This window comes from Thunnus maccoyii, chromosome 10 (genome assembly GCF_910596095.1).
Source record: "Thunnus maccoyii chromosome 10, fThuMac1.1, whole genome shotgun sequence".
In the NCBI taxonomy this organism is placed as follows: domain Eukaryota; kingdom Metazoa; phylum Chordata; class Actinopteri; order Scombriformes; family Scombridae; genus Thunnus; species Thunnus maccoyii.
The window spans coordinates 15,568,420-15,587,054 of record NC_056542.1 but is presented as its reverse complement, the minus strand read 5'-3'; the positions used below and the strand labels follow the sequence as shown (position 1 = coordinate 15,587,054).

Here is an 18,635-nt window from a genome sequence, read left to right as displayed (position 1 = left end):
AGAGGAGTATCCCACATATTTTGTGCTTTGGTCATTTATGTTGGTGAGTGGAGGATTAAATGGTTAGTCTTGTGGTGCATAACATTTAAAAATACACACAATAATCAAGTAGTCATAAATAATATAAAATAGAAATTTACATTAAAAATATATAAAATATGTTATAGTATAGTTTATGTCTGGATTGATGGCCATGATCATGGGATGAATGAGTATCCTGCATATATTTGATGTGGAAGCCTGCAGTGCACAAACACTGAGAATCAAACTTTACCATGAAGTACATCTTGTGTCCAGCAGCTAAAACTTTTGAAATGAACAATATTTGCATATTTATAGATTCTGGATTTTTTTTTCTTTAAAAGAGGGAGAAACAGGAGATGACATTTAAATGATTTTAATGAGCTAAAACCGTATCAAACATACATTATTGTTCCAAGCAGAGTATCTTTATACGTCTTAATACGAGTCTGGAGAGGATTTTTAACTTTCCCCTCAACCCCGTAGCTAAGTTCAGCTTCATACATGGGGGGCGTGTTTCCCTCCGGAGTCGTCCTCATTACGTTAGCTTCTTCATCTTCATCACCAGCCTGCGAAAAGACAACAGGGAAAGATGGCGGCCGGTTCTGGAGCCCGCAGCTCCAACGCTGCTCTGGAAGCGTCTTTGGACCGGCGGTTTCAAGGAATATCCAACACTATGGAGTCAATACAGGGACTTTCAGGCTGGTGCATTGAAAACAAAAAGCACCACGGCCTTATCGTTCGCTACTGGATGAAGTGGCTCAAGAAATGTGAGTAGCTTGCTAACTTACAGGAGCTAACGCGTAAGCTAGCTCACTTTTAGCTAATTCAAATGCAGTTGATCGCGATCGGCTTTCCGGTGAAGTGCACGGCAATTCAGTCCATTTTTAAACACTGTTGTTTTATTCCTAAACTGAATTTCAATCTTTAATCGGCTACATTTTTAAAAAAGTAACCCTGGCATTGCTGTCAGTAAGTTACTTAAAATTAGCCGCTAACGTCTTGCTGCTAGTGACTGTTTACACTCGGGCCTCCCTGTTACGTTACTCTTGATGGACTGATAGTGTTTTTTTTTAACGAAGAATTGCCGTGCACGTCGCCATATATCTTAATCAATTAACTCCTTAAATCAAGGTGCTTCGCAACGTGTTTAGTTAGAGTTAGTTAAAGCTAAATTTAGGCTTTAGTCGCTGCTTTTTGTGTGCAAGTTCTGCTCTGCATATGGACTAGTAAGCCTAACATGCATGGTTGTGTTTGTGATGCAGTGGTTAATATTTCTGTAGTGCACCTAGCTGAACAAGGTAAATGGAAAGTTTACCATAACAGAAATCATAGTTTATTTTATTTTAATTTATTCTTTAACTTTCAAGAGAGACCTGTGTGTAAGGATAAATATATATTTATACAGTTTAAGCATGGACAGATGCACAGATAATTCACACACACACGCATTTTTAAGAAAAAGCAGATTATAAAATGCATACGTACAGCCTTTTTAAAAATGTTTAAGTGAAATTAGATAGTGTAATTACACATTTTTTGCAGCTCATCCCATTTATACACAGCACAGTATTTGAACCCAATTTTTCCAAATTTAGTGTGAACAGGAGGTTCAGCTAATGTCAAAACGTCCTGTGACCTGACATTGAGTACTGTATTTAAATGTAAGCAGAAAGCAGAGGGAATTAGGCAGTTTTTGCAGTACAGCCTTATAAATAAATAATGCTGCTCTCTTCTGTTTGTTATGGAGGACCGTCCCACCTTTTTGTATAAGACACAATAGTGAGTGAGGAATGTATCACTGGTGATGAAGAGCAGTGCACAGAAATACAGGTGGAGGGAGAAGCATGCATACTGTATATACATTATCATCATAATCAAACGCAGACAGAGTTGTAGATTGTATGATGGTCTTTCAACTAGCAGAAGAGAAACATGATTTGTTTCTGTATAAAAATCCAATTTTGACCTTCAGTTCGCTTGACAGGTGTTTTTTTTTCTATTCATCATGAGCATTAGTTCTTCCCGATTTAAGATTTATTTATGTATTTATTTGAACCACGTACAGTATTAAACATAAATGTTACCATTTGATGTACTGTACCAGAGTTAGCTTATAGCTAATTTTCATCTGCAGTTCCTTTAGCAGGTCACAATTAAAACATATAATACCACAATAACAAACAGTACAAAGCAAAAAAAAAAACCCACACAGGACACATAATACAAAGCTACACACAATAGCACATCACACACACCCACAATGTCAACCGGAAATTAATAATGTAAGCATGTCAAATTTAAAAGCAAGATTATTTGCGTTCATGAGAAGACTGTGAGATGAAATTTAGAGTCAGTGGTTACAGAGCTGAGTAGTTTTTAGCAGATTTTTTAATTTGGTTTAAAAAAAAAGTATTTGGAGAGATACTGAGGCACAATTCAATGTCACAATGTAAATTATTGATGAACTTTACAGTAACACTCTCAAAATATTTGCTTTTTGCTTCGCTAGTCAAATTGTCTTGAATTCACAAAGGTTTCTCCAAACTAGAGAGTATCAATATTTGTAAAATATCAAACTGGATGCAGATAAACTTAAACCACGTAATTGTGATTTTAATGTTAGAATTGGATGTTTTGACCAAGCAGCTATGTACATTCAAATATTATGTCAAACCTAAAACAAAGCAGACCTTTTGAAGTCTCTTGTCAGTGAAGCATCACAAGCAGAGATAGTCACTAGTGTCACTTTAGTCTAACAGGTCTCGGGCTTGAATTTCTATTACAGAGCTTGTTTGAGAAATTTTTCAATTTTGAGTCAAACATATTCTCCTTTTTGTTGAAACTCATTGTTTTAGCAATTGAAATAGACTTCTAGCATTTGGTAATATTAGTTATTTGTTGCAATAATAGTTGGCGATTAATTTAATAGTTGGCAACTAATCCATTAATTAACTAATCATTGAAGCTGTATTGCTGATAATCAAGAAACACATTTGCAGTGGATGAAAAGTGTTCTTGTCTCAAAAAAACCCAACTCTTTATACTTTATGATGAGCATCTCTGAAAACTTGTTATGCAACTACATTTGTACCAAGACATTTTAGATATTACAAAACTGCATATAGACCCAGCCAGTGTCAACAGAGTTCTTCCATATAGCTTTTTCTTATTTGAGAGGCCTGCATGAAATACTACAAAATACTGCAAACGACCATCTCCACTTTTTGGACTAGGCATATCAGAGGTTGTAGTAATGTTGTCAAAATTTGACAAAATCCAAACTTGCTGGAGTCACTGCATAATTTATTGTAGTGGTGTATGATCATGATCTTAAAAAAGTGGCTTTGAATAGGTTTTGAACATTATTTTTGATATGTTCCCAACTATATACACATCTGTTCAGTTATCTAACCAATTAATTATTAATACGAAAAAACCCATTGTTGGGAGAGGTAATAAATTCAAGGTTGAAAAGTCACTGAACAGTACTTCCTCATGTAGTTTGAGCTCGTGCACGAAATGCAATATCATCAGTTTAGCGGACATACTTTATTTTCACTTGGTTGTTTTGTTAAGTCATAGTTCATCTGGTCTGTTGCTTCAGCGTCCATCCACTCTAAGAATCCACCTTCTGACTCATGAATAATATTTCTATGATGCTGCTTTTCTATTATATACAACTAAAGGATTCATTTAGAGTCCTATAGCATAGGTTTACAGAAATGAGCATGGTCTCCAAGTTAACACCAGTTTGTGGAAACTAAGAAGAATTATAAACATGTTTAGAGGGATTATTGTGTTGTAAAATGGTTGCTTTTAAAGCCTGGACTGAAGAATGGTTCAATAGATTTACAGATCATCATCAGGCTCTCAGCTGAGTGTGGGAGAACGGAGGAGTATCCCACATATTTTGTGCTTTGGTCATTTATGTTGGCGAGTGGAGGATTAAATCAAATGGATGTTGATAGTGCTTGATGAAGACATAGTTTGTAATTTGAGCCTTTGTGTTGTTTTTGGTAGAGTGAGAAATTGGAAGCTTTCACAGACTAATAGTTGGAATATTTTTGTTTTTTGGTTGATGACTTTGTTCATCACTCCAGGAATTAGTTTTTTTATTAATCTGTGGAGAATAATTCTGTTTTCACTACTTAGTGGACTTGACTCATTTACATGGAAATATTTTTGTGTTTAGTTGTCACTGTGGCAGGTGTTGGAAAAGTTGAGTTTCTCATCGCTTTTTGGAAAGAAATTTGGTATCTTATCAGAAACAGAAACAGGTTTATTGCCAAGCGGCTTTACGCGTACAGGGAATTTCCCTCGGTGTCGTGGTGCATAACAATTAAAAATATATAAAATATATTATAGTTTAGTTTGTGTAAGGATTGATGGATTGATCATGAAGTAAATACTAGACTGATTGAAACTGTTTACATACCAGCTCAGATATGATATGAAGAAAGAATAGCCTGTTTATGATGAAGCTAATAAAAATGCTAATAAATGGGGGGAAATATAGGAAAATATGAGTTACAAGTGTTTTAAAACAGGATTTCACAGATTTATTGGATTGTATTTGCTTGAATTTTTGTTAGAAGTTGCCAATTTGGATGTTAATATGTTTGTAAAACAATTTATGTACATTAATAAGATCAACTATTAACATTTAATCAACACTTTATAAGAAAATGTACATGAAAACACTTTAACAGCATTGATATGTTAATTCAGAAATCATTTACCAGTCTTACTCTAAGTTAAACAAAATGAGTAAAATATATTGAAAGCTCAAGAAAATTGTAGTTTTCTTAAATGTGAAGTTTCCAGGACGGTGTCATGCAAATGTAGCAGCAGTGACAATAGTAGGAAAAACATGTATACCCTGATTATTTCTGTCATGTAGACCTGCCAGATCTTTCAAAGGCTTCACTGTTAAAATATGGCCGTTGTAATCAGGGATTCCCTACTTGACTCATCAGTGTCTCAGTCAGATCATCATGTAGGCATTTTTTTATCCCCACCGCATAACTGCCCAGTGCCCACAGATCAACGCACGATAATGCTTGTGCTGACAAAACACGACGGACTATAAAACTGCTGTGTGCTGGCTAAGCCGCTGTTGTCTGATAGCGAGCTGTGCCAACTAACCAAGAGGCAAGTCATCCATGCTGGTGGCTGTAGGCTGCAACACAGTTGGTCTTTTCTCCAAAACAATCTAAATGTCTAAAAAGGTCTAAAACATTTTGAGCATCTTAAAGATGATCCATACCAACCAGTTTTCAAAGAAGACAACAGTTTGTTTTGTTTTTCTTACTTTGCTTGTTTGTGTTCATTTCGGTACACAATGTCATGTCATCTTTTTATTTTAGTTCAAAGTTAGGCTTTGTTATTTGTGCACGATGGAGGAAAAAAAGCTCTTCAGGTGTGTGAGACGAGTGTCAGAAATGATCTATAAACTACGGTGTGTCTCCGAACTTCACTGACAACACATCATTCCTGAGATATTTGTAGCAGAAGTTGTGTTTCTGTATTTTAGTCACTCGGCAAGTGAGCTTGTCTAATCAATGCTTAAACAACGTACTGCAGTGACATTGGATAATAAACACGATCCAGTGTGAGTTTAAAAATATGACTCATGTGGAGACACTTTACTTTCAGTTAGGATGATACAAATGCAGCCTGATAGGATGCAGTATAGTTTTTTTCTGTGTGTTTATGTTTTAGGAGGAGATGAACAGAACTGACCTAAACATTCATTTACTACACGTTTACTCACGTGTGAAAAAATGATCACTTGAATTAGTGCTCAAATTAATTCTTGGCATCAGACAAGTGTTTACAATATCAGAGGATGCAAAACAGTTTTGAAATGGGGAAAATATTGTTCTTTGTTCATTTTATTGCTTCGATGATAAGTTTTGAATGTATGTTACACATTTGAAATTCAATTGGACTGAATCATGGATCGATTAAGTATTATATATATTTTTATATTCAGAGAAATCACTTTTTTAAAAAAGAAAATGTAACACAGAAAATGCACAATAAATGATTTTCAGTAATTAATATCTAAACACCAAGTAGAACATAAATGTGTTATTTTTTTGTTACATCAATAGTGTAAACATAGGCTACCTCAAAAATAATCTCACAATCTTTGTTATTTATATGTAATCTATATTAAATAAAGCGCTCCCTTGTTTTCATCTCAATGGCATTGCCTTGGTGTAACATTTTCAGTGACAAAACCAGATTTAAGAAAACATTTTCAAAATTGTATTTTTTCAGCAGAAGAAGCAATAAGTTTATTAATGTTTTAAAAAAAAAAAGGATCATATACAGACGTCACAAACTCGGTTGTAAACTTGATCTCAGTCTCAGCTAATGAGAGACAGAAGTTATGATTCTTTAAATATTTCATGTTTTTTTTATGTATGTACATGTAAACATAGTTTCCTCAGCATATCTGTGGATATTCTCTAAACTAATTGGCTCATTCAAGTTACAAACATTTTTAATTCTTCCAGTGTTTTATATGCTTGTAATGTCATTTAGAAGTGAAGCTCTTTGCTTTTCAAGATTCTTATTATTATTATTATTATTATTATTATTATTATTTAACTGTGTGTCAGTCCCAGAGGGTGAGATGAAATTATATTTAAGACGTAGTTTCTGTACAGATATGTTGTTTTTCAGAAATCTTGAATTGCAGTTTGTGTATCATAACGGTATTTTTTGTTGGGATTAATGCAGTTTGTTTTGTTTGTTTGTGCATGAGAGTGTGTGTGTGTTGACTTTGAATAGAGGACTGATAGTTGTTGTTGTTGTTGTTATTTCTGGCTACACAAGGTTGTATGCACAACTTGCGTCATACTGATTTTATTTCAAGCATGATTGTGAATCTCTTTTGTAAACAGTTTGGTAGAAGAAAACAACAGTCATCCAGGTACTACTGGATGACACTTATTGTAGGCTTAAATAAATGTTCAGAAACCTCCATGTTTTTTTTATGCTTGTTTACTTTAAAAGCCGGAATATTTACTTTAAGGTGTTAATGCTAATACTGATATTTAAAGGTAAAAGAACTCAGGTAAAATATTTTCAAAAACAATTTTTAGCAAGGATCTGTTAATGTAAACAGTGGAGTGCCTGTTTGCATATTGTCAATATGTGCACAGATATACTGAATCTGTGATAACCGTGTGTTTGCCAATGATGTAAACTCCATTATCGGTAGGACTGTAGTTTTTACTTGACAAAATCTGAATATTTGCTTCACCTGTTGCGTGTAATAGCTCATCACCACAGATATAATTGTATTTTCACAGAGTTGCTTTTTTCCTTTTGTCTACTTAACCTTCTGGTAATGGCTGGTAGATTTGCTTCACTCACCAGCCAAAAAAAAACCAATGGTAATCTATCGAGTGGCTGGTAAAATACGAACCTTCACTAACCATTTGGCCAGTGGACAAAAAAGTTAATTTTGCACCCTGCCTTCTTGCTTTTTGTCTCTTCTTTTTTTTATCAGCTGAAACTAGAGGTTAACATATATACAGTTCCTTTTGCATTGACTATGGAAAAGATTTGCTGTTGTTACTAAAGTATTAATCTGGTGTCTTTTAGACTAACTGAGATGGCAACACCTGCTGAAATCTAACAAAATGTGTCATAGTAGAGGGATTTGGATTTGAAAGTCACTGTAAGAAGAAACCATTCTGCTCGCTGGCTGTAATCGAACTGGTGAAATCAGGATACCGATTAATCTATTTTAGGAAGCACTGCAGCAGAAATCATTGTGTTCTAGTCAATGTTGTATTAATTTTGGAAATGGATGCGTGACTATGGAAACAGACATCCGAATCTGTGAGTGAACTAAAGCCTGTCAGTAAAAGCTTCATTATTAGCTGATATTTACCTATGACGGTTGTTTTTGTATCCATTTATATGATGACGCATAAACAAAACAAACACATTACATATTGCAAAGAGAAATGCAACTTGTAATTTAAAGTGCAACTATTTGAATATTAATGTTACTATTACATAGTTTCAGTAACATTACATATTGCCTGAGTTTGCAGAGCAGCATATTACAGCTGAGAGTGTTTATTGTAGTAAGTATGGAGGTGTGGCAGTCATTTGTCAGAATATATGCAGTATAATCCCCAAATATCTGCATTGCCGTCATGAATCCAGTTCTATTTAGACACATGTGTATTGTTTGTATGATCTTAAACAGCGTAACGTGAATTGTTTGTCTAGATTCTTGCATCCAAAACCGTTTCTTATCTTTATGTACCCCGAGGAGTCATTTATACTCTTAATCTTATCTTTCCCTCTCCTTTTTTTTTCCTCAGCTGACAACAATCATTGCTTGAATCTTTTCTACCTTGCCAATGATGTGATACAGAACTGCAAAAGAAAGAACGCCATTGCCTTTCGTTCATCCTTCGCAGAGGTCTTGCCGAACGCCGCTCAGCTCATCAAGTGAGTACAGAGTTTGTATACATCTGTAGGTCTGACATCGCATCCGTATGTTGTTGTTGTTTTTTTTTAATCTACATGGCTGAATTTAACCTTCTCTGTGTTGGTATTCAAATTTTAAAAAATGCTCTGTCATCCCTTCCTGCTGGTATTGAGATGTGTTGTTGTTATTTTGCATTGTCAGAGACGGAAAGGTCCGTAAGTCGGTAGAAAGGATCTTTACGATTTGGGAGGAGCGCAGTGTGTATCCCGAGGAGCTCATCGCCCAGTTTAAAACCAACCTGAACAAAAAGGAAAAAGAGCGAGAGAAGCAGAAGGAAAAGGAAAAGGAAAAAGAAAAGGAGAAAGAAAAAGACAAAGAGGCTCCACCTGCAAAAGGTCAGTTTGTTACTTCAGCGTTTTCCACTCTCCACCCTGAAGTAATCATGTGAATCTGAAAGTGCAGTCACTTCCTGAAGCTAATCATATACATCAGATTATTTTCAGATGCAGCTGTGAGTTTGGTTTTTTTTTTTTAAAGTTCATGTTTCATTTGAAATCCGCAGCACCAGCCAACACGAAAGCTGCCCTCAAGTCCAAGATTGTAGCTGAGTTCACAGTAAGTCTTATTTAAAGATCTTGCCTTACATTGCATTTATGTTTAAAACGTGTCTAAAACATTACAATCTACTTACCTCTCTTCTTTGTTTCTAGCCCCACTCCCTCATTGAACAGTTGTCCAGATATAAGCGAGCAGTTGCAGAGGAAGAGTTGAGGGAGAAGCAGCTGGCGACTCTCAGAGTGGATGTCTGCAGCACAGAGGCCCTCAAGAGGCTCAAAGGTCAGACGTCATCACACACATTTATTATCCTATGATTTATGTTTAAAACTTAAACATAACAAGCACTTCAATATTTTTCTCCTTTTTTATATGATATCTTGAAACACAGGAAAGAACACATCATTAGTGGAGACATCAGACTATTTCTTGTACACCTGCTACATGTGTGTCACACAAGTAAACTGTGTGTGTGGTCAGCTTTAGGGCTGAACGATTAGTCAATTAATATATTAGCTGATTGACAGGAAAATAATTGCAACTTTTTTTGATTATTGAATAATAATTTCAGTAATTTTTCAAGCAAAAAATGTCAAACATTCCCAAGTTCCAGATATTAATTGTGAGGATTTGCTGCTTTTCTTTGTCTAATATGATCATGAAATGAATATCTTTAAGTTTCAGACTGTTGATCAGACAAAACAAGTAATTTGATGACTTCACCTTGTTATTTTTCACTTTTCTGACATTTCATAGACGAAACAATTAATTGAGAAAGTAATTGGCAGTATAATTTATAATGGAAGCAATTGTTAGTTGCAGTCCTGTTCATCTTGCATGATATTTTATTTCTCCAACAGTTACTTTAGTGTGTAGCTCCCCTTGTTTCTAGTGAGATCTTTGTGGCTAAACTAAATACTTATACATCAGCCAAACCCATCATGACATTGACTGTATTTAACTGAAAACCTTGTGTTTATCTGCTGCCCTCTGTGTGTCTCCGTCGTCTCTCGTTCCAGACAAAGCAGGAGGGAACAAGTTTGCGAAGGACTTTGAAGATGGCAGTCTGAAGCTGCAGGAGTTCGTCAGCTTCCTGGAGAAAGAGTTAAAAACAGGGCCTCCTCTGGTGGAAGCGTTGGGAAACGCAGACATTTTCTACGAGATGCAGTACAAGGAGGTCAAGATCGTGGCCAATGTGAGTGTTGGATCAAACGATTTCATCATCTTCTTTCTGGGTCGTGCTTGGACGACGCTTTGGCAACATAAATATCAGTAGATTTAGTTTTGTGCAAAGAATTCGAAAAAGTTTTAGCAGTTATTTCTTAATTATGGATTCATGTAATTTTTTTGTTTCAATATTCAAAAATATTGTCTGTAAAATGATGATGCAGACATTTAAACCCATTGTTCCCATATTTCTTTGACAACTGGTAACAACATCATATTTACTTTTGTTTCTTCTGTTCTCTTTCTGCTACTCAGGCGTACAACGCCTTCGCCAACCGTGTGGCCAGTCTTAAAAGAAAACTGGATTCCCTCAAGTCCACTCTACCTGGACCTGAAGATTCTCCTGTCCCCTCGCCCTCTGAAGACGCCCCCTCCCCCACAGGCTCTGACTCACCCTTTTTGGGACTAGGGGCCAGCAGAGCCCAGGTGGATCCAGAGCTGGATGGAAAGGCCATGGATGAAGGAGAAGTACCTTGTGACAACCGAGACATGGAAGACATGGACGTGTCTGATGAAGAAGACGCTGTCTCAGCAGGGGGTTAGTGGCTACAATAGTTGTGTTTAGTCTGATTTGAGGTTGCACTGTGGAGAAATGTACATATTCCAGCTTCAATATTGTGATTCATATCTGAAAATGTATGACCTCTTTGAATTGTCTTCACAAGCAGATGACAAGAAAGACAAGGCGTCCCTTGCTGTTGCCAAGACGACAAAGTTGGATGCCGTGTCGAAGCTTCCAACCACACCTACGAAAGCTTCTAAGACTAATGCTACTACTGCTGCTGCCACAAGCCCAGTGACTCCCACCTCGACCACTGCTCAGAATACTGCAGCCAACCCTCTGGGAGTCAATCTGGCGAAGGTGGACCTGGGAAAGATCAGCTCCATTCTCAGTTCACTCACATCTGCCATGAAGAGTACAGGTGCGTTTGGAAATCGAGGGAACATGAAACAATGATCAGAACCTGTAGCTAAAAGTGGGGATTTAAAAATGTGTGTGGCATAGTTCAATTCCCAGTTCTGACTGAATGAATAAAATGTCACAGATGATATTTTCACTTTGTATGAGCCAGAATCAACTGTTGTTTTCTCATCAGTATAGCGTTAGCAAGTTTGGAAAGGCCCAAATGCACTGAAAGCGTTTTGAAGTACACCTATCGTTTTAAATGGCTGAACACATATCAAAAGCGTTAAGAGGCGCCCACCTCGTTTCAATTTTGGAGCGTCAAATGAGCACCCAGAAACCAAAGCTGTTTTTTCTGCAGCCGATAAAGAGACATGGTGAAAGCGAGAGAGAGAGACAGCGTGGCAGTGGCTGAGGAGAGCAAGCGGTAGTGAATGAGAGAAATAAAGTGGTATTTTCTGATTATTTCACAGCGGGTACGTTCTAAAGCACAAATAAATAACCATAAAGCGCTCCACAGATGATTTACTGTGGAAACAGAAGCTCTTAGTATCATTTTCCTCTTCTGCATTTCTCTTTTTCATTCATTCATTGCGTCCAACTAACGCAGCAGTAAACACAAAGAACAACAGGACGAATGTGTGTCGGTTCTGTGGTGTTGGCATTTCAAATCTGATGCCCGCAGTGCGCCACAGGAACATTAAATGACGCGCGTCAAATGAGGCGTCAGTTATCGCTCTCAGTGCGTTTTGGCCTAATTATGTGAAATTATAACTATTACTACTGGAATGACTCATCATAAACCAAACATGGAAGGCCTATCTTTTAATTATTCGACTCATTTTAGCTGTAAATTACTTATTAAAGAATTAATGTCATTATTTCCATCTATATTTATAACCTGGGCGACATACAGTTTTGAGTGTTTTCTAATTGCCAATTCAGTGTGTTAAACATGAAACAAAAAATGGTAAAAGCCTGTTTTTATTCTTGTTATGAGAGGCAATTCTTACCATTTGGAGTTTTATAACCTGATTTTTTTTTTTTTCTTCCTACCATTTTATACTGTTTATGTCATTTTATACCATGTATCAATGTGTTGCTCTTAAAATGGCTGACATGGGTTATTTGGACAAAATCAAATGGATCAAAAGATACATTTCTGATTTGGGGTATTTCAAAAGTATTTGAGTTATTTTAGATCAGTTGGTCTTATAAAAATCGGATCTGTGACCTGCATGTTGTCTACAGAACATAAAAAACGTAGCTTTGACTTTTAGATAAATTTTATGCATTTTAGTAATTTCTGGAATTTGTGCTATAGCTTTGATGCATCCCTTTATGTTCTTGTCTGCATCCCAGCAGCTAGTTCGTCACCTCGACCGTCTCCGGGAACACCCACCACCCCGTCTGGCCAATCAGCAGCCTCCAAAGCGACTCCTCCGAGCCCCGCCCTGGCCAGCATCCTGTCACGTGTTGACATCACACCTGAAGGCATACTCAATGCTTTGTCTAAAACAAACACACCAGGTAAGACATGAGCACACTTTTCTTGTATTTCACATGAAAAAATGATTACTAATCACCTTATTTAATCGTCTCGTATGTTGTCATCTCTTCTTCTCTGCCCCCGTCTATTTCTGTCTCGTTGCAGGTTTGTCCTCTCTCCTGCAAAGTGTGACAAACACCACCCCCACTCCTCCCACCCGCACCTCCCCAGAATCATCAACAGTCAAAACCCCACTCACCCCAACCACCCCAAAAACAAAACCCGCACTGGGGAACAGCCTCAAACGAGACACACCTGAGAGAACCAGAGACTGGGAGAAAGAGAGACAGCTGTCCCCTCCTCCTCCCCCTCCTCGTCCCTCAGCTCTGTCTGCCTCTCCCCCCAGCCTAGAATCCAAAATCAACAGTTTCTTGCAGGGTAATCCAGGTTTTAGTCTGGCTCTAGGTGATGTCAGTCCAGACGGCGTGGATGGGACCCCAGTGAGAGATGAGGCTGCTGGCACCCCCACCCAGGATGAGATCATGGACACACCCGGGAGTGTGCCAGAGTCTCTAGGGTCATCCGGAGGTCATAATCTCTCACCCACGGCGTACCGCAGCGAACCCTGGGATGCTGTGATCACCCCGTCAGGAAGCAACAACGACGGAGACTTTGCGGGTTCCTCCTTCTCCCGATACGGAGCTGGGAAAAGGAGCGGCACGAAGTTAAAGGACGATGAAGCGATGAGGAAGCAGGCTGCTGTCGCCTCTTCCCCTAATAATGAGATGATGAAGGGTAAGAAAGATGGACAACACAGCCAGCTGAAGATGATGGGAAACACCAGAGTGATGGGAGAAAGGAGACCATCTGCAGGCTCTCGTAAGGCGAGCACCGGCTCAGATGATGGCGGTCTGAGCGGAAAAAGAGAGGACAAGGGGAAAAGTCATGAGTCGCCAGGTGGGGATGGGAAGGACGGCCAGTATCATCGTATTGAGACACTAGTGTCGCCCTGCACCGAAGGGGCACCCATCCAAACTCTGGGCTACTCAAACCGGCCACTTGCAGGAGAGCGCATCAAGACAGTAGAGAGCATCCGCGTGATTGGCCGAGGCTCTCGGCGAGGGGGAGGGGGCGGCAGTCGGCCAGGCGGCGCGATGTGGTATGAAGAGGAGGAATACATGGAACCCCAGCCTCCCTCACCGCATTCTGTCCCCCCTCCTCTTAACACTGAGGACATGACCCCCTCCATGCCTCCTCCTCCCCCCCATCTCCTCCTTCCACATCTTCACCCTCCTCCGTCCCATCCTCACTCGCATCCGCCTCCCCCCCAAGCGCCGTTCCAAATGCCTTACCACACAGAGAACATGCAGACTCCTCCTCCATCACACCTCCACCAGCATCCTCCCCCTACATCCCCTTTCTTCAGCACCCCTCCGCCAATCCCTCGACCCCCTCCGCCTCCCGTATCGCAGCGCCCTTCCCCTCCACCCACACTCTCCGCTGTGCCCTCAGCGGTCATGGTTGGGGGAGTATTGGTCCCCGTTGACCGTCCCCTATCTCTTCCTCCCCCAGTCAGACCTGAAGGTGCAGAGCGAGGGGGAATGGGGCCTAGAGGAAACAAAGTGACCCCTCCTCCCCTCATGTCGTCGTTGTTAGGCGAGCCTCCTAAGCTTCCCCGTCCCGGCACAGTTAAAGAGCCTTTTGTCCCCCGCCACGCACCCCCACTCCACCGCCCAGGCACCCCCGGTGTTCCTCCACCCTTACTGGGCAGAGTGAAGGAGCCTCTGAATCTACCTCTTCCATCCCCGTCTCCCACATCCTCCACACCCTCCCCCTCCACTCCCAACTCCCCCGCAGCCGACACCATGCCTGCTCGCCCTCTCGCTCAGTCCGGTGCCCCTTCTCTCCAGAAACCCCCCGCCAGTCCTCCAGCTCAGCCCCGCAACCAAACCTCTAACCCTGTCCCCCTCCTGAACCTACCTAGCCCTCGCCCCCCCATCCTCTCAGTCCCCATCCCGCAGAGACCTCTGCTGCGAGGCCGAACCCCCTCTCAGCAGTTTAACAAAGATCTCCCCGTAGGGGGGTTTCGCGGCGGCAAGCGACCCGGTCCTCCATTCACAGGCGGTCCCTTCCATGCGCAGAAGAGACCCTTCCTACCCCCGCGCTACTGAAGTGGTCATCTACGACATGCTGAATGAGAAGCGCAAGCCACACATCTAGCTAAACCCAGCGCAGTGTGTGTGTTAGCCCTGCTGGTATGAGCCTAGATATCTTTTACTCTGTTAATTAGCTTGAATTAAAACTACCTTCAGTTGTGTGTAAATAGCTGATTAAATCATGCTTCAAGCCAGCCAGTCATCTTACACTGTACAGTACAGTAAGAAGTTATCAGTTACATAGTGCAGAGTGTCATGTAACCCTAAATCTACCCTTATTTTTCCCATCCTTCCATACACAGGAGATAAGTTTCATTAGGAGTCACATAACCATTGGTAGAAAACACAGATAGTAAACACAGAATAGAAACTACACATCTGGTCATCTTGTTTTAATCCCTTACAGTTTTCCTACTTGTGTGAATTCTTGGGTTACATTTCCTGAGAGAGAGAGAGAGCAGGAGAGCAAAAGAGAAGGTATGGGTCTCATGGGGGGTACAGAGGAAAGAAAATGGATGTGTGTGCTGTGTGTCTTAAAAAAAGGTATTTCTCATTTTGAAGTGATGAGATTTGTGTTGCAGCTGAGTTTAACACTTGTTCTTCTTTCCAGAGTACCTGTTGTAAATAATATTCCTCTCTTGCTAAGACCTTTTCTCTCACCCATCTGTCCCTCCCACTGTATATTTCTAAGCTTGTAAATATAAAGACTTGACTGACAGCTTTTTTCTTCTTCAAACTCTTCTTTCTGTAAAAAAAAAAAAAAAAAAAAAAAAAGAGGACAATGAAGGTCACTCACGCACCCCCCCGTCTTTACTGTGATTGAGGCCTTGGATAAGCTTTTTAGCTCCAGAAGAATATTCGCTGCAGTATCTATTGCAACCTTTCTGTCCTCCTTTTCGAAAAACCACCAGACAGAAGAGGAGAGTGAAGATTAATTATGTATTTTTATTTCAAACATAAATGTCTGCCTGTGCGCGCTTCAAGTTAGACTGAGTCATGAAGACCCTCAGTAGTGGATAGCGGGCGGCGGTGTGAAGGGAGGGGAGGGGGGGTTTGAACCACACTCATGCTAGGCTTCAACATGTACTGACTTGAATAAAATCCAGAGTTTCAATTCAACTGGGGCGGGGGGGGTATTTTATTTGGTCAATATTTACCACTTGAATTGCGCTGTTTAGTTTATGTGCGCTAAACCACAGCTAAACCTTTTTCTTGCCATGTTTTCAGAGAAATTGTTGTCATTTACCTGCACAGCTGCTGCCATTTTCCATAATGCATTAACACCTCTTATGTTTTTTGCGCTGTATTTTTCTACTAGACAGAATTGGCGTATTTTTTTCCATTTGCAGCAGCACCCACAGATGGCATCAGAGGGTGAAAGGATTTGAGCTAATTAGGATTGTTTTTGAAAATGGTTCATTTAAAATACTCCAGTTGTTTTGGCCCCTTCCTCTCCTTTTGTTTCTTTTGCTAATTTTCATGCTTTTGCCCTCAAGCCCCTGTGCTTACCTTGTACTCACATGGTTTTGTCCGAAAACACTTCTGCACCTCTCAACAATCGTGGGGGTTACAAAAAGGTCAGCTCATTGGCAATAATCCTCCCTCCTCTGCAGGAATTGCAGAGGTCTTATACTCAGATGACGTGTACCCGCATAGCGAGAGGTGCATGTCAAGTGTTGCCGCTCAAAGCCTCGTGTGTCTCCTGTGTTTATCTGATCATGGAGTGTGTGTCGTCTTCTGTGTTCATTTACAAGTTGACTTGGGGGGGAGAAAAAAAAGCAGTTAAAAGACACAATGAGCACTTGCAAACGTTCCTGCATAACGTTAGTGAATAGATACTTACATTGTCAAAATGTAACAACAAATATCACATTTCTCACTTTCATCAGAGTCATGATGTGTTACTGAATGTTATACAAGCCTGTTACTGTCTGTAAATGGTGTCTGTCATCTCGGCAATCACTCACTGGATCACATTTGTTTGAAAGAGAAGAGCGAGAAAGCTAGAATCAATTGTTATAGACAGCTTACTCATCACCTGCCGAGTTTAACATTAGAGTTGTTTTTATATATTGACCTCACGACAAGTTTGTTTGACAAATTGAGTTTGAAAATGACTGAAGATGTGACAAAGCTGATGGTCTGTGTGTATCTGACAAGTTTAACTGCTATTGCTGTTCTCATCAATGATGCTATATCACTGGTGTTTGAGTGTCCAATCCTTTCTGGTGTGATGAACATGCACACATTCTGCAGCAAGTATTTGTCACAGTGAATATATGCATACGTTAAGGGGTGGATACTTTTTCTTTTCTTTTTTTTCCCCCCACACAGAGTATATCACAGTAATGTGAGGAAGACTTTGCTTTTTCTTTCTTCTTTCTTTTTTTTTTTTTTTTAAAGACATCACTTGAGTCTCAGTGCTTTCATGGAAATACTTGTATCCAGTTTTCACACACATCCATTTGTGGTTGCACTGTTGACTGTAAGCAGCAGGTGCTCTGTCTTAGATTAACATCAGAGGTTATTTGCTGTTTTCTTTAACATTTTTTCTATAACTTAACCTCCTCGAGAAGACAGATTTTTGTTTGTTTTTCTTTCTTTAAACACCTGAACACTACAATGCACACTGTTGTTGCAGAGCCACATTCTAGACATGTCATGTAACACCAGTGATGTCAGCTTTAACACCTCGTGCACATTGTGACGTAGCGACTGGTTGATAACCCAGTTTAGCCATAATTCAGAACTTTTTACTGGAATACCACTTTTTGAAATTATCACAATAAGGATGCAAGAACTTGTTGCATTCATGTTGCGGCACAATCTTTCAGGGACAGTGAACATTCAAAGGGAAATGTTTAATTTTGGCCTGTATGCCATCATTCTGCCGGTAAATAATTAATATTTGATATTAGACAAACTGTTAATTCTTAATGCTGAGTTCATATCCCAGCTCTCCTTGTTCGGTAGTTATCTTAGAGACATCTTGCTAGTTAAACATGTAACTTGTTTACATATCAAACTTCTATCCACTAAATCCCACATTCAGTCTGTTCTTTTTAATCATTTTCACATGTGATGATATGTGACAACATACTGGACTCAGACACATGTTTTAAACCCCATAAAGGGTGCAGTAAATGCAGATAAGCCAACCACAGTGAAATGGTCCTGATGTTGGAAGTTTGGAGTGATGTCACTAACTCAGTGAGATGAAAACTTCTCTATTTGAATGCACAAGTATTTATGTAGAAGTGCTGTGGCGCCCCCATGTGGTCAATCCGTGGTACTTAATATTTTTTTATTTTTTTATTTTTTATTTTTCAGGCGTCACACATACCAGGCCAGTCCCTTTGAAAATGGTGAAAACCAAAACATCACGTCCCCTATTCCGTATTCACTGAGTTGTTCATTAACTTCAGAAGGCATCCTGATGTTACAGTAGTCGACCTGAGAGTTAGTACTTGCTTAAAATATCCTGCAATGATCAATGCGCTCAGTTTTTAAGTTTTAACATTTTATAACTTTTTTCATTGCGTCTTTGTTGCAGTAGTTTCCACAAGGTAATATTTTAAATTTGAACAGTAGCTACAGTTAAACTAGTTTTTGTCGAGAGTGAGATATAACTTGCATTCATTTAGTTATTGATCTATTGATCTTGTGCTTCGGGCAGCAGACTTTAAATGCAGATATAAATACAGTGGATGTCTCGTAAATATAAGTGCGCAGTTTTCCCGACATGGAGCTCATGATGCATCAGGTCGGTGGCGCTCAGTGTGACAAATACTCAGAGGATCGCAGTTTAGCTGATCT

At 39.5% G+C, this 18,635-nt stretch overlaps 1 protein-coding gene across 3 annotated transcripts; it reads left to right on the top strand.

The window, feature by feature from the left end:
- The first annotated feature begins 437 nt into the window (after positions 1 to 437).
- rprd2b (regulation of nuclear pre-mRNA domain containing 2b) lies at positions 438 to 17,024 on the top strand. Of its 3 annotated transcripts, none has more exons than XM_042424920.1 (10): positions 438 to 791; positions 8,379 to 8,508; positions 8,690 to 8,883; positions 9,051 to 9,103; positions 9,199 to 9,325; positions 10,063 to 10,238; positions 10,526 to 10,808; positions 10,936 to 11,193; positions 12,540 to 12,704; positions 12,829 to 17,024. In XM_042424920.1, exons 1-10 carry the CDS (start codon positions 614 to 616, stop codon positions 14,832 to 14,834), a joined length of 3,570 nt encoding a protein of 1,189 aa, XP_042280854.1. In that variant the 5' UTR covers positions 438 to 613; the 3' UTR covers positions 14,835 to 17,024. The 3 variants fall into 3 exon arrangements, with proteins under 3 accessions (XP_042280854.1, XP_042280852.1, XP_042280853.1); XM_042424918.1 differs by having other exon boundaries at positions 12,537 to 12,704; XM_042424919.1 differs by having other exon boundaries at positions 439 to 791; positions 10,939 to 11,193; positions 12,537 to 12,704.
- The last annotated feature ends 1,611 nt before the right edge of the window (positions 17,025 to 18,635 follow it).